Source organism: Myotis davidii, unplaced genomic scaffold (assembly GCF_000327345.1).
Source record: "Myotis davidii unplaced genomic scaffold, ASM32734v1 scaffold125, whole genome shotgun sequence".
Classification (NCBI taxonomy): Eukaryota; Metazoa; Chordata; class Mammalia; order Chiroptera; family Vespertilionidae; genus Myotis; species Myotis davidii.
In genome coordinates this window covers 2338630-2355287 of record NW_006299390.1, presented here as the reverse complement: position 1 = coordinate 2355287, position 16658 = coordinate 2338630, and the positions used below count along the sequence as shown (strand labels likewise).

Below are 16658 nucleotides of genomic sequence, written 5' to 3'. Positions count from 1 at the left end.
ATAGGATTTAAAGAGAGGAAGATAGGACAATGGTGAACATGCAATGGGTGCTTTCACCTATAGAACTATTTTTTTTTCTAGCACCCTCTTCCCTGGCAGGCAAAACTAATGGATCATGCTTGTACCACATCATAGTCCTGATTAAACCAGGATGGATACTTGAATCTATGTTTGAAAAATCTATTGGCTAACAACCAATAAAATTCTCACTCTCAGAAGAACTAAGGTCATGCCAAGGTATGGTAGTCAGTCCTGACCAAAAGTAGATGCAAACTGAATTGAAGATGAGATAGAGTGATGAGTAAAGTATAAGTGAAAGGCAGCTACTCCATACAGAAATTAATAGAGACCATTATAAACTTTTGAACAATAATAGATACAGAGGCAGAGCTCAAACAGATTGTCAAACTGCAGCAGGAAGGCCGGGGAGGGTTGGGGGCAGGAGGTAGGGGGGTAAGAGATCAACCAAAGGACTTGTATGCATGCATATAAGCATAACCAATGGACATAAGACACTGGGGGATAGGGGAGGCTAGGGGACTGTCCAGGGCGGGGGGAAAAAATGGACACATATGTAATACCCTGTGTAATACTTTATGCAATAAAAAAAAAATTTGGATTTTTGGTTTTGTTTTGTTTTTTTATTTAAAGCAGTCCTTATTTGTATTTTTCTTTTAAAATATATTTCTATTGATTTCAAAAAGGAAGGGAGAAGGAGAGAGAGTGTAAGAGAGGGGGAGAGGGAGAGAGAGAGAGAGAGAGAGAGGAGAGAGAGAGAGAGAAACATCAATGTGACACATCGATTAGATGCCTCCCACATGTACCCCGACCAGGGATGGGGATTGAGCCTACAATCAAGTCCGTGTCCTTGACAGGAATTCAACCGGGACTCTTCAGTCCGCAGGCTGATGCTTTATCCGCTGAGCCAAGCCAGCTAGGGCCTTATTTGTATTTTTAAAAATAGTTTTTAAAAACTGAATTTTAGAGCCCTAGCTGGTTTGGGTCAGTGGATAGAGCATCGGCCTGCGGACTGAAAGGTCCCGGGTTCGATTCCGGTCAAGAGCATGTACCTTGGTTGCGGGCACATCCCCAGTGGGGGGGTGTGCAGGAGGCAGCTGATCAATGTTTCTCATCAATGTTTCTAATTCTCTATCCCTCTACCTTCCTCTCTGTAAAAAAATCAATAAAATATACTTAAAAAAACCCACCACCTGCTTCTTTTTTTATGAGAGCTCTTTTAGATAAGAGTAAAGAACTTGAATACAAACCTTCCAACTTGATATGTGGGAACGGCTGTAGTTCCAAATCTTTGCATTCCGTAGTAGTTAATAAAACCAATCTCCTTGAGAGAGTTCATGGCTTGTTCTACTTGGTCATCAGTTCCTGTTATATTTCTGTAGGGGCCCAAATTATCCAAAGGAAAAAATTCACAGTCAAACACATTCAGGAATGCACATCATAAATGACACGGGTTGGTTTCCATGCTTTCCCCGTGTTCCTTGCAGCTTTCTCTCTGCTTCCTGACGACTTTGATATTTCTTTTTTTAAAATTGTGGTAAAAGAGATGTAACATTAAACTGACCATTTTAGCCATTTTCAAGCTTGCAATATAGTGGCATTAAGGACATTCACAATCTTGTGTAACCTTCAATGGTATCCACTTTTGGAACTTTTTCATCTTCCCAAACCGAAACTCTACACCCATTAAACACCAGCTCTTCACCCTCCCCTGCACCCCCGGCCCAGGAAACATCTCTTCTACTTTCTGGGTCTAGGATTTGCCTATTCTAGGCCTCACACGTAAGTGGAACGATGCATTCTTTGTCTTTTAACACAGTATTTAAGGAGATGGCGTCTTTCCAAAAGTGGTGCTGAGTTTTTAGAGGGGTGTCAGTACAAATACTCCAGTCGTATTTGCTCCCCCAACCCTATGAGGTCACTCTGCCTTCCCCGGCTGCCATGCCTGCTAGGATCAGCTCACCTAGATTAATAACTGCTCTCTTTTTTCCTTATGAGGTCACACCGAGTACAGATGTGACCAGGCAAGGCCCTTTCTGACCCAGTTCTTTACCTGAGAACAACAGTAAAGTGATTCCCTTGGAGCTCTCCCAATTTCAGAGGGTTTTTCTGATAGCTGAAATTCCCGAGCTTGAAGTTCATCAAGCACTTGTTCAAGTGGGCAAGTCTTTGCGCAGTTATTCTAAAAAAAAAAAACACAAAAAAAACACCACAACAATAAATAAACAGAGCAGAGATTGTTACAGGTGAGAGCACGTCAGGACCTTCTTTCCACGGGTTTTAAAGGCTGGGTGTTTAGGGGTGATCATGGAGGCTGTGCCATTGGACACATTAGGCTACATTAGACCACTCTATCAACACTGGGAGATGTAGCAAGTCTACCTAAAAAAAGGTGCCCCTGAGAATCCCAAACTAGATGAACTCAAAGAGGCCCACACCAAGACACATCATAATTAAAATGCAAAAGGTTAAAGACAAAGAGAGAATCTTAAAAGCAGCAAGAGAAAAACAGTTAGTTAGCTAAAAGGGAACTCCCATAAGACTGTCAGCTGATTTCTGCACAGAAACTTTGCAGGCCAAAAGGGATTGGCAATATTCAAAGTGAGGAAAAGCACCCACAACCAAGATTACTCTCCTCAGCAAAGTTAGCTTTTTGAATTGAAGGACAGAAAAAGAGCTTCCCAGATAAGAAAAAGCTAAAGGAGTTCATTATTACCAAACCAGTATTATATGAAATGATAAATGCTATTTTTTAAGAAGAAAAAAAGGATAAAAAATATGAATAAAAGGTAATAAATATGTATCTATCAATTAGATATAAAAAACAAAATAAATGAACAAGTAGATCAGAACCAGACTTATAGGTACAGAGAACATTTTGACAGTTGTCAGTTAGGAGGGGGTGGAGTAATGAGTAAAAAAGGTGAAGGGATTAAAAAGTACAAATCGGCCCGGCCAGGATGGCTGTTTGTTGAGTGTCATCCCTTGCACCAAGAGGTCACCGGTTCGATTTCCACGCCTGGGTTGTGGGCTAGATCCCCAGTAGGCGGAGTGCAGGAGGCCACCAATTGATGATTCTCATCAATGAGAGAAAGAGAGTGAGAAATACTGATGTGAGAGAGACACATTGATTGACTGCCTCCAGCACACATCCCAACTGGGGCTGGGGATGGAATCTGCAATCCAGGCACATGCCCTTGACTGGGAATCGAACCCGTGACCCTTCAGTGCCAGGGCCAAAGCTTTCATCACTGAGTCTCACTGGTCAAGGCTGGGGTGATATTTTTTAAATGTTGACTATCCTGTTCTCCCAATCTTTCATCCGGCTGTTCGGCTTCCCCAGGAAAAATGCTGCCATGTGTAAAAGAGGGTTTTTCTGTATCTACCATTGCTTAGTTGACCTTCTTCTGTAAGTAAGGACTACATAGGAAAATGTCAGTTAAATTCAGGAATCCTTTTAAATAGCCCTGAGACATAAAGCATAGTTAGAAAGGATATCCTAAATCCTAATCCCTAGTCAGATATGTATTTTTAATTATCCCAAGAATATGTAGAGTACTTATATAGTTGCTGTTTATAGTAAAAAGGGTACTTTTAACTTTGTTTCCTTTTGACTTAGAGTAGTGACACACTTTTTTTTATCATGTCTCACTTAGAGCAGCGTTGGCCTCGATGCATTCACCAAGACACTAACCTTCACTGCTGGTCTTTCACTAGTTTACTAGTATATTGGCTGCAGCGACAAGTAAAAGGACTCTGAGCACTGTGGTTCTAGGGGCTTTGACCGGGACTTTCTGATTCTCCCTCCCAGGCAACTTCTGATGCCAAAAGTAGCTTTAGAAAGGAGGGGAATGGGTCATGCTGACTCAGGAAGATTTCCTCCTCTCGCCGTGTTTTAAATTACGGAGTCTCCTCATTCTAAGCAACATGAGGGTTAAGAGGAGGGAGAGTGTTCTTCACACACAAACCAGCAACTGTGTCAACTGCTGCTCAGGAGCTTTGGCTCTGCATTTTAAATTATCAGCATCATACATATCTTTTTGCTTTTTGTTCTTTTTTAAAGGTAGATTGTGGAGTATACATACTGCCCCCAAGACCTGGCTATAGAAGTACGTATTTATATTATATTTATAGATCTTTTCTTTCTTTCTTTTTTTAAATATATTTCATTGATTTTTTTACAGAGGATGGGAAAGAGATAGAGAGTCAGAAACATCGATGAGAGAGAAAAATCGATCAGCTGCCTCCTGCACATCCCCCACTGGGGATGTGCCCGCAACCCAGGTACCTGCCCTTGACCGGAACCGAACCCGGGACCCTTCAGTCCGCAGGTCGACGCTCTATCCGAACCGGTTTCAGCTATTTATAGATCTATATTTATGTGCAACGATACTGTGGCTGTTGCTGCTTTTTAACTGGTTTTGTTATTATCTGACAAAGTGTTGCCTCTTTTCCATTCAACAGAGTCATATACAAACATCACACGGATTTGTTCATTCAGTTGTATTTTAAAAATTGTTTTAACAAAATACTTTCGTTTAATTTCACCCCTTTTATGTTACAGTTAAGATGTGCTAAAAGGTAACTTACATTACCTATGGAATTCATTTCAGGATAGTGAAGGAGGAAGTTACAGACTGCCATAGAAAAGGAGAGGGTTGGATCTGACAGGGCTGAGAACCATCTGTCTAGGGGTCCAGAGATCATGTGAAAGCAGAACTGAAAAGGAAGCCTGAACATTTTTGTCAACTCCAACCAGGCTCCTTGGACACAGCCTCCCTACCATCCCCATAAGACTTCCGTGCCTTGCCCAGAGCAGTCACTGTATGGGCCCTTGCAGCCCATTCCAAGCCATCGTGTGCCAGCAGGTGTTTTCTAAATTGGGTTGGGAGGTGCGGCCAGAGTATCAGGAAGAAATCCCTAGGGATAATCCCAGGTCTCTTAAGATTTTAAAGATACGAGGAAGTTTTAAATATTATGAGAAAAAATAAAAGAATTTACACCTATGCATTTTGTGATCTGCTCACGTGTCTTTCTGATGTTCACGTTTTAAGAATTCGTTGAAGCCACATTTAAAAAGAGAGGGAAAGGGACTCTTTCTCCCTCCCCATGTGGGAGTCTGTGCTGTGAGAATCTTTCCCTTTCCCCACGTGGGAGCCTGTACTTGTTCTTAAATAAATTTCCACCTTTGCTATACAAAAAATAAATAAATAAATAAAAAGAGAGGAAAAAAGAAATAGCACCTTTTGGAAACTGTTATTATTATTGTATTGTTGAGGAATCCACATCTATGACTGTCATGTTAACAGTGACACGTTCTTAAGGTAACTACACACCACTCTGGACTTTCTCTTATAACCACTGTCTTCTCTTTCTACCTCAACTGAAAACCCAGACTCAGGACGCCTCAGTCTCTGCCCTTCCATTCCTGGAAGGTCCCAAAGCCAACTATGTAGGAGGTTTTATCCAAGGAGAAGACCGCTTTGTCTTCCCAGATGACAAACCCTCTACTTCGCTTTATGAGGCAGATAGCAACCCCAAACCACCGACAGGTTGGGACCTGCGCAGGCCTCAATGCAGCTATATTTCTATGTTTAAGTTTTAAAAAAAATGTATTTTTTATAATATATTTTTATTGATTTCAGAGAGGAAGGGAGAGGGAGAGACAGAAACATCAATGATGAAAGAGAGAATCATTGATCGGCTGCTTCCTGCACACCCCACCCTGGGGATTGAGCCCACAACCCGGGCATGTGCCCTTGACTGGAATCGAACCCAGGATCCTTCAGTCCACAGGCTGTCAATTATATATATTTTTAATCTACCTGGAATGTGTTTAGAATAGGGAATTGAGATAAGGAGCAACTTTAATTTTATTTTCAGATATTTCAGCCATATTCACTGATTCAACCAATCAAATCTGCTGACTTTATTTTTTTTTAATATATATTTTTATTGATTTTTTACAGAGAGGAAGGGAGAGAGAGAGTTAGAAACATCGATGAGAGAGAAACATCGATCAGCTGCCTCCTGCACACCCCCTATTGGGGATGTGCCCGCAACCCAGGTACATGCCCTTGACCGGAATCGAACCTGGGACCCTTCAGTCCGCAGGCCGACGCTCCATCCACTGAGCTACACCGGTTTCGGCCAAATCTGCTGACTTTAAATGCAACTTTGAATGTGTACTAAATCTGTGGATGTATCTGGGTCTAATTATTCTACCTATTTCTGTGCCAGTATCAAATTGCTTTAACTGCTTTATTTCAATATACTTTATTTTTTAAATGAAATCCTATATATATGTGTGTGTATATATATATACATATGTATATATATATGTGTGTGTGTGTGTGTGTGTGTATTAATTTTTATTGACTTCAGAGAGGAAGGGAGTTGGATAGAGAGATACAACCATCAATGAGGAGAGAGCATCACTGATTGGCTGTCTCCTGCACGCCCCACACTGGGGATCGAGCCCGCAACCCAGGCATGTGACTGACCAGGAATTGAACTGTGACCTCCTGGTTCATAGGCTGACTCTCAACCATGGAGCCATGCCAGCTGGGCTGTTCTTCTTCTTCTTCTTCTTTTTTTTAAATGAGTTGAGATTAAAATTAACATAAAGTTTATCATTTTAGCCTTTATAAAGTGTATAATTCTGTGGTTTCTAATATAGTTACAAGGTTGTGAAACTGCCACCACTATCTAATTCCAGAACAATTCCATTACCCCCAAAAGAAACCTTTTACTTATTAACCCCATTCCCTCTCCCTGCAGCCTCTGGAAAACACTAGCCTCCTTTCTGTCTCTACAGATTTATCTATTTTGGACATTTCATATGAATATAACCATATAACATGAGACCTTTTATATCTGACTTCTTTTACTTAGTATAATGTTTTTTAAGATTCATCCACGTGGTAGTATGTATCCGTACTTCATTCCTTTTTTTGGAAGAATCGTATTCTGTTGCCTGTTCTTGAATATACAACAGACATGTATTTCTGAATCCCTCTAGCACAGCAGAAAGCAAGAGCTGTATTCAGTTCTTGTTGGTCTGGGTGCTCCTGGAGAACGGCTGAAATGGAGTTGACAATATCTTCACAAAATTGTTCACAGTTTTAACTTTGATGACCCTGGATCAAGCTTTTTGGTTGTAAACTCATAGCCAATACTGTGAATAAGTTGGCAATACCCAAATCTCACTTTTAAATGCCAACTTAAGCAGCACGTTGCACAAAAGGCCTTTATTAACAAAGCCAGGGAAATACTGGCTCGGGCTCCGAAAGGAGACTGGGAGGGAGAGGCAGGAAAAGAAACAAGTCATTCTGAACGAAGCTGTTCCTGCTTGGGATCCTGTTAAAATGACGAGGTGGCTTTGGGGAGCTGCATGAAGCTGAAAAGAAATGCAGCTATCCCCAGGATTGACCGACTCAGAAACAGTGAAATCCTCGCATGGTAGAGTGGATTGATCCTGTGCAACAGTGTTCAGGGGAAAGGCCAATCCAGCTCCACATCCATTAAGCAAACTAAGGGTGTAGCCTGCATCTGTAAGATAGGTGCTATGGGCTGTGCAAAAGCCAGCGTTTAGGTGTCTAATGTAGTTTCTTACTATCAACAGATGATAAAGGCAACAAAGGTCTGAAGGCAGATCAGCCTTGTGATTAAGTGTGACACCTGGTGGCTGACCAAGAAGAAAATAAATACCTTCACTCTTCAAATATTCAAAAATTTCACATCATATAGTCATGCAATATAAATGAATGAGGTGCCTTTTTTTTGACTTTCAAATTAGCAAATGACTTTTTAGAAAGTCATAACACATGCTTGGTCTAAAGAACCAATGTGGAGAATTCTGGAGAAGCAGAATAAAGATAGGTACCACCTTTCTACCCAGCAATTAGGATTTCCTATTAAAACCTAAAACCTAGAATTTCACATTCCCTTTAAATCAGTAATTCCACTGCCCCAGCCAGTGCGGCTCCGATGGTAGAGCGTAGTCCCATGCACCGACAAGTCACCAGTTTGATTCCTGGTCAGGGAACATGCCTGGGGTTTCAGACTTGATCCCCAGTTGGGAGCGCGCAGGAGGCCGCAGATTGATGTTTCTCTCATCAATATTTCTCCCTCTCTCTCCCCCTCTCCCCCTCTCCCCCTCAAATCAATTAACATAAAAAACATTTTAAAAAATCAGTAATTCGGAGGTGGGGGGGGGACAGGAGTGGGCTGGAAGAGGTTAATGGGGGAAAAAGGAGGATCTATGTAATACTTTCAACAATAAAGATTAAAAGAAAATAATCGGTAATTTCACTGCTAAGTTTATCTTAATGAAGTTATTACAGATGTGTGTCAAAATTCAGCCACCAATATGTCTGTCATGGAATTGCTTATGATAGCAAGAAATGGGAAACAATATAAACATGCGGAAACAAAGTAATCGTTCATAAATTAGGATATATCCATATATTTAAATATCTTCTGCTATGTAATATAATGTTGTTGTTATTATTGTTATTTTTAAATATTTTTTATTGATTTTTTACAGAGAGGAAGGAAGAGGGATAGAGAGTTAGAAACATCGATCTGCTGCCTTCTGCACACTCCCCACTGGGGATGTGCCCACAACCAACGTACATGCCCTTGACTGGAATCGAACCTGGGACCCTTCAGTCCGCAGGCTGACGCTCTATCCACTGAGCCAAACTGGTTAGGGCTATAATGTTTTTATTAACAGAGAAAGAGATGCATCATTTATTATTCACAAGAAAGGGACATACTTGATATAAATATTTTGGCTTATGAGAGAAAATATGCCAAGCTATGAGCAAAGCAATCTCTGAGGGAGTACAATTATGGCAGAACTTTCATTTCCACCTGATTTCTTCTGTATTGAAAACAACACTAACCAACTTAAATTTTAATTTAGGTGAAAAATTCACAGAGCCAGCCAGAAAGAAGAGGACTTGACTATCCCAATACTTTAGATAACAGAGAGAAGGCAACAAACCCGTGTCCTACATCCAGAGTCTGGGAGCCTGAGCTCTCAGGTCCCTGTTGCTCACCCATTCTTCAGAGTTCCTGGCCAGCCCCGGCCCCATTTCCTACAGACGCTGTTTCAAATCTTCACACTTTTCTCAAGTTCCCTTCCCCACTCCTGCCCTGTTCACTCTCAACAGATGACCACATTCCATGCGTCACAGGAGGAAAAAGATTAGGCAGGAAGGTAGGAGCACCACCATTTCAAGTGTTTCCTCCCACTCTCTCTCAAACACATCACATCTGCACACACCACGGTCATGGAGAGAACGTGCTCTCTCTCTGCTTTACTGCCACAGCATACCACTGTCCCCAGGTCAGGGGAAAAAGGACTGGAGAATCCATTATGACGCAACCAGGAGCTCAATCCCTGGATCTAGTGAATCAGAAAAGTGATGGGAAAGAAGCCAGATTGTGGGGTAAAGAGGAGATGCCACGTCAAATTCATTATGAAAAGATAAGGGAATTACAAGTAAATATAAGTATTTATTTTAAGTGGGGACAGCCAGCACAGATGTCTTATTTTTAATCCCATATAATAAAAGCTCAGTGACCGAACGGCGGAATAACCAGAATGACTGGTCAACCAGTCGCTATGACACACACTAACCACCAGGGGGCAGATGCTCAAAGCAGGAGCTGCCCCCTGGTGGTCAGTGTGCTCCCATAGTGGGAGTGCTGCTGGGCTGATCGGGATGAGTGGCGCTCCCACAGCAGGCCAATCCATACAGGCCACGCCCCACCAGTGCATGAATCCCGTGCGCCAGGCCTCTAGTTATAGCATAACTAACATAAGGTGAAGTATACATATTAAAAATGTACAAGTTTTAATATGTGAGTAAACTCATGAAACCATCACCACATTCAAGGTAATGAACATGTATGTGCATCACCCCCAAGTTTCCTCCTGCCTGTTTATCTTGTCCTCCCAGCATTCCTCACCTCAGGGGTGCACGCAGATGAAAGCCTTTACCTTCGCTGAACTGACTGGGTTCAGACTCCTGTTCTCCCTCCTCAGGATGTGCCAATACCTCCAAGATCTCCAGTTTCGGCTCTATTGCTTTGCCCACAACTCATAATCCTGCCTCTAAACACAACTTCCTCCATGTAGATCAAGTGCAACATCCTGAATATGACCTGTAGGGCCCTTCAAATCTGGATCTTGCCTACCCCCCAAGCCTATTTCTTGCTGTGCTCCCACACAACTAAAGTACGTGCCAGGTACTGAATGTGCTATGTTCCCAATTCCATCCCAGTGTCTTTTCACAAGCTGTTTTCTTAGTTTGGAACACATAACCCTAGACCTGCCGCAGCCCCAGGAAACTCCTACTCATCCTTCTAGACCAGTGGTTCTCACCCAGGGGCAATTTTGCCCTTCACGGAAAAATGGCAATGTCTGGAGACCTTTTTTGCTTGTCAAAGTTAGGTGGCAGGGGGAATGCTACTGATATCTAGTGGGTAGACAGCAGCCAGGGCTGCTGCTAAATGTCCTACAATGTACAGGATGACCCGCAACCGAATTATCTAGCCCAAAAGGTCAACAGTAAACAGAATGAGAAGCCCTGATCTAGATTAAAACTCTAGTATCCCATTTTCTGAGAAAACCTTCCCTGGCTGTCCCCCAACAACGAGTCCCTGGCTTTGCTGTCAGATCTACCCTAATACCACCAATATCCTTCTATTTCAGCATTCATCTCACCGTGTGATGGGTTCTGATTTACTGGTCTGCTCTACTAAATAACTGCTGCAGAAGCAGAGGCCATCTTTTTCATCTGTATCTCTGCAGAGCGTAACAAAAGTGCTCATTCACTGTTTTGTAATAAAATTTTAAGTAACTTACCCTATATAATAAAAGGCTAATATGCAAATTGACCAAATGGTGGAACGACTGGGCGCTATGACACAATGACCACCAGGGGGCAGATGCTCAACACAGGAGCTGCCCCCTGGTGGTCAGTGCGCTCCCACAGGGGGAGCGCCACTCAGCCAGAAGCCGGGCTCACAGCTGCGAGCACGGCGGTGGTGGCGGGAGCCTCTCCCACCTCCACGGCAGCGCTAAGGATGTCTAACTGCCAGCTTAGGCAGTCGGACACCCCCCGAGAGCCCCCGGACTGAGAGAGGGCGCAGGCCAGGCTGAGGGACAACCCCCTGAGTGCACAAATTTCGAGCATCGAGCCTCTAGTTTTTAATAATGAATGAACAAGAGAGAGAGAGAGAGAGAAAGATGCACTATCCTCATGGCTCTACCACAAAAATCCCTTAAAATCACACAAATAATACCTGTGTCCTCTAAAAACTTTGGGAAATACAAATAAGCAAGCAAGAAAAGAAACAGAAATACAACTTTTGAATAGGTAGAGACACCATCTAAAGACTGAAGAGAGACACCCCACAAAGCAAATTTGAGGCTTCTGAAAGGTGGTGCTAGGGTTTTGCAATGTGAACTCCAATATGTGCTCTCCACTTACTTGAGAACAGCAATCTCTTGGACAGTAATGGCCCTTTTATCTTTGGTTCCCATGTAGGAGAATATGTTTGGCTTGACTCTGGAAAGACAAAAACAAAACCATCTGAAGTAGTATACCAGTAAGAAATCATATTTTTCATAACTTAAGATTCAAAATATACTTAAAATCATAATAGATTAAGAGAATAAGGAGATGCAATTTAAAAACATACCCAGGAAAACATAATATGCAACATGAGAAAGTAAATGATGCCTGAACAACTCCCTCGCAGTGCTCGACCTAAAATGTTTGTAGCGCTAAATAAGTTTAAAGACTTAGCTGGCCAGTCACAAGCAAAGAGATAATGCACTTCCTATTAATCATATGTAATGCATTACACTGCATGGCTGTGAAGGCAAAGAAATACTCATTCTAGATATACTAGTATAATGTGGCACTTTGAAAACTTCGTATCTTCAATTTAAAAAAAGTGAGTAATGATGTGAACTTTCTGAATAGACATGCTATTTCTTTGTATTAAAAAGCCAAATGCTAAAGCTGGGATCTGAACAGTTTTGCAATGAAGCTACAGGTAAGCTAGTTTACTAAGATGTATGTTATACAAACGGATCCACACTAACCGGAGAAAAACAGGAAGAATTTCTTGAACTCTGCGCAATCCTCAGCCCAGATCTCAGAAGAAGTCCCTCCAGACCGTCTACCCTTCCTTGTGGTGCCTTGTCTATTCTCCCGGGCTCAGGTGCAGACAAGGCACCACACTCTCTCCCAGAGAGCTAGCAACTAAAGTGAAATAAAACGTTACTTGACAGAGTACTATGTCCTGGGCTGAGTGGGGTTCCCCCCAGATTCCAATGATGCAGCCCTACCTCCAGGTATTTCTAAATGCATTTGAAGACAGAACCTTTAAAGATGTGATTAAGTTAAAATGAGGCCATAGGGTGGGCCCTCATCCAATCTGACTGGCGTCCTAGTAAGAGGAGGAAATTTGGACACACACTGAGACTCCAGGGACACGACGACACAGGAAAGGTCACGTGAGGACACAGAAAGGTGGCCACCTGCCAAGGAGAAAAAAACCAAACCTATACCACCTTGCCCGAAACTTCTAGCCTCCAGAATGGTGAGAAAATTCGTCTAAGTCTGTGGTATTTTATTATGGCAGCCACAAGTTAACATACTACGCACCTTGTTTAAACTGGGTTAAATATGTATTAGAAAGCAAATTTGTATTGCAAAGAGATTTGCTATGGTGCCTGTACCCATTTCTTAAAAAATAAAATAAAAATCCTTCAGGACCTGGCCCATCTCTGCTGTATCTGCGTTCCTATGAGGAAATCTGTCTCAGGCTCTCAATCTCCTTAGTTTAGTGAAACAAACCTCTGCAGCCCCATCAAAGTGTAGGCTTCAGGGAAGAACGTTAACCATGATGTTCAGCTGAGCAGACTGGTTACTCTCTACTACATATGAACTAGTTAGAAAATTTTCATCTTGAATCATTGGCAATATGCAGGGAGATTAAAAAAAATTAATTCACCTACTGTGTAAGGAAACTGTAACTAGGAGGCATATTTGCTATCTGCTTGTCTATTTTCCCATTCCTTTTTTTCGTAAATATATAATTTTATTGATTTCAGAGAGGAAGGGAGAGGGAGAGAGAGTTAGAAACATCAATGATGAAAGAGAATCATTGATTGGCTGCCTCCTGCACACCCCCTACTAGGGATCAAGCCTGCAACCTAGGTATGTGCCTTTGGCTGGAACCGAACCTGGGACCCTTCAGTCTGCATGCCGCCGCTCTACTCACTGAGCCAAACCGGCTAGGGCTCCCACTCCTTTCTTATTAGCATGGAAAGAAAAAAATAAATGTCCACGTTTTGATTTTGTACAGGCACAAGAACGAGATACGAACCTTAAGTATTTGGACAGGACGTTAATAGCATCCATGGTGTCTTTGTTCTCCTTGTACAGTACAAAATGGCAGTAGCTTCCCCTAGATTTTGGCCAAGAATGCTTTCTTGGATCTTAAAAACAAAAGAATTAAATGTTATAGACACTGCAATAAAAGTCATCTGAGTTTTTTTCCTTATGAAACCCTACAAGTTCATTGTCTGCTGGAGAACCTGAGAAATCGGATCTGGCCTGACGAGAAGTGCAGGTTAAGTGGTTACAGCTGTGTGGACTCTCAGTCTTAAACTTTTTGTGACTGGATACTAACATTATCGGTCCATATTTAAAATCAAAAGCTGAATGCAGGTGGTGTGACAGGCGACTAAGACTAACCAACAATCTTCACACAGCAGTTACTTTAAAGCACATGTATGACAGGTGGGCCGACGGGCTCTCTGGAACGCATGCAGTCCAGAGGGAATCCCGTCATGTCGAACTCCACAGTCTTTGCTTCTCATCCCCGGGTGTGCACACAGACAGGCTGGACGCCTTAGACGGGATGGGGATGAAACTTGTAAGGAGTTGCCTTAATGACACATTTAGATTTTCCAAAGGCCACTTCCATCACAAAATAGCTAAAACTGGATGGTTTACAGAGAGAGCAGCTGGCGTTCAAGACCTAACTGCCATTCTTGGGGAAAAGGAAATGTTAAAAATTAAGCCAGGTTAACTGTTAACTTTTGAGCTACTGTTGCTTCGCTTGCTCAGCTTTTTGGAAATAAACATTTCAAGACTTTGGAGAACCTAATTTTTAACACTTCTTTTTATATAACATTTTAATTATCCTATAATATAGGCACATGTTTAAACAATATTAAGATTCAGACTTAAGCTGCCCAAAGGGTATTTCAAAAAAATCAACACTTTGGGGGAAAACACGTAAATCACAGCTGCAACTTCCCAGACATACAGGAATATCCGTGAGTGTCAGGTGACACAGCTGCAGTTGTTAATGGAACACATCTCATTGACTCAATGTCTGACACTCTATGAAGGAAAAACTGTGAAGAATACTTCACACAATCCCTCGAAAAGAGTCTGCTTTTAAAAATGTTCCTTTGTCTTTGTCCCTACGATAATCCGTTAGCGTGAATTCATGCACCCATCTTCAGAAACCTAAGAAACTTCCAGCACTAAAGCCAAAATGTAAAGAACAAAAGAATCAATAAACCATCTGGGAAAACTGCCAGAGCACGAATGCTTAGTGAATTGCTTTTCCTTTCTGATAAATACGCGTGTGAGGCTTCTCCGCCTTGAACAGGAAAGTATTACAAGTATTTCTTTGGCTCTTGGTGTGAATGCCTCACAACTCATCCTCAGAAAATTGTGAATGGGAATATTATCTTGGTTTTCCTTCCAGATCACTACAGTTAAGCAAAGTTGTCTACACTTGGCACTTGTGACAAAAATCATTGGCATTTCATTTTATCTACATGAAACGCCAATCGCTCTTACATGCTGCAGTTCTGACCTCTGTCCAAATGCACAGCATAAAGAGCACAAGAGAGCAACGTTTAATTTATAACAAATAATACTAAAGGGCTTTAGAGGTGAACATGCAAATGATCGCATGGAAAGTTTCTACCAAGGACTTCGACAGCACCTGGTAGAATGTGGTGGGGTAACAGCCATGTAGACGTTAACAATGGAATGTCACAGAGGCAAACAGTGAACAAGCAGAAAAGTCACCTAGAGGTACAAGCCTCCCTGCAAGCCCCTCACATGGCATGTCAGCTCATCCTCAAAGCTGCACTCTCTACCCACCACAAGTAGCAAAAGGTTTAAGACTAGATCCAAGGCCCTGGCCGGGGAGCTCAACTGGTTAGAGTGTCAGCCTGTTGTGCCAAGGTTGTGGGTTCGATTCCCAGTCAGGGCACATACAAGAATCAAACAATGAATGCATAAGTAAGTGGAACAAAAAAACTGATGTTTCTTTCTCTTTCTCTCTCTGCTTCCTTTCTGTCTCTAAAATCAATTGGGGGGAAAAAAAAGAAGAAGCTCTAGTTGGTTTGGCTCAGTGGATAGAGGGTTGTTTGGCCTGCAGATTGAAGGTCACGGGTTTGATTCCGGTTAAGGGCACATGCCCAGGTTGCAGGCTTGATCCCCAGTGGGGGGCGTGCAAGTGGCGGCTGATCAGTGATTCTCTCTCATCGTTGATGTTTCTGTCTCTCTCATTGTAGATGTTTCTGTCTCTCTCACCCTCTCCCTTCCTCTCTGAAATCAATAAAAATATACTGGAAAAAAAAAAAAGAAGATTGGATGCAAAATGCTTTCCCACTTAGAGGTTTGTGTTCTTAAATATGGGAGGACATGTACCAATATGCTCTTCATAATTAACTTTTGGTGGTGAGACTGCAAGTAATTATGGTTTTGCTTTGTGTTTTATGAGTTTCCTGTAGTGAGTAACAAGTATTTTTTTATTTGAAAAAATATGAAATTATTATGGAAAACAGTTTTTAAGCCAATAGATTCAAAGAGATTTAAGAGATCTATTGAGCCAAACCGGTTTGGCTCAGTGGATAGAGTGTCGGCCTGCGGACTGAAGGGTCCCAGGTTCGATTCTGGCCAAGGGCACTGTACCTTGGTTTCGCGCACATCCCCAGTGGGAGATGTGTGGGAGGCAGCTGATCGATGTTTCTCTCCCATCAATGTTTCTAACTCTATCTCTCTCCCTTCCTCTCTGTAAAAAATCAATAAAATATATTTTTTTGAAAAAAGAACAATATCTATAAACTGATATGGAATGGCTTCCCAAATATATAGTTAAATGTAAAAGCAAAATCTGAGAAATTATGATACCTTTTGCGAAAGAGAGGAGAAATAAGAAAATATATATCATGTGTACGATTATACAAAAAGAAGCTTGGGAAAGGTAACCCAGGAACCAATAATTTTTAGTGGTACTCAACCTAGGCTGCACATTAGAATCACCTGAGACTCTTTAAAATCCTGATTTCTGGGCCTCATCCTCCGGAAATCCTGTTTCTTTGTTACGGGGTGGGGCCACAACATTAGTAACAAAGAAACAGAATTTCTGGAGGATGAGGCCCAGAAATCAGGATTTTAAAAAGATTCCCAGGTGATTCTAAGGTGCAGCCAAGGTTGAGAACCATTGACTTAAGGGAAACCACGACAACTGAATATGAGTTTTGGCTCACAAGCACGCATCTTTTTTTTTTGTTTTGC

The 16658-nt window shown here is 42.0% G+C and overlaps 1 protein-coding gene across 2 annotated transcripts in view; it reads right to left on the bottom strand.

The window, feature by feature from the left end:
* The window catches only part of PUS7 (pseudouridylate synthase 7 (putative)), a 61838-nt gene that overhangs the window by 13349 nt on the left and 31831 nt on the right, over window positions 1–16658 (bottom strand). Inside the window, exons 5-9 of one of the 2 annotated variants that reach the window (XM_006774889.2) lie at window positions 14928–14945; window positions 13435–13546; window positions 11526–11603; window positions 2072–2200; window positions 1269–1394 (exon numbers count right to left, since the gene is read on the bottom strand). In XM_006774889.2, the coding sequence (XP_006774952.1) occupies window positions 1269–1394; window positions 2072–2200; window positions 11526–11603; window positions 13435–13546; window positions 14928–14945 (463 nt within the window). The remainder of the gene's footprint in view (window positions 1–1268; window positions 1395–2071; window positions 2201–11525; window positions 11604–13434; window positions 13547–14927; window positions 14946–16658) is intronic. The other variant, XM_006774890.2, reaches the window with a different exon arrangement.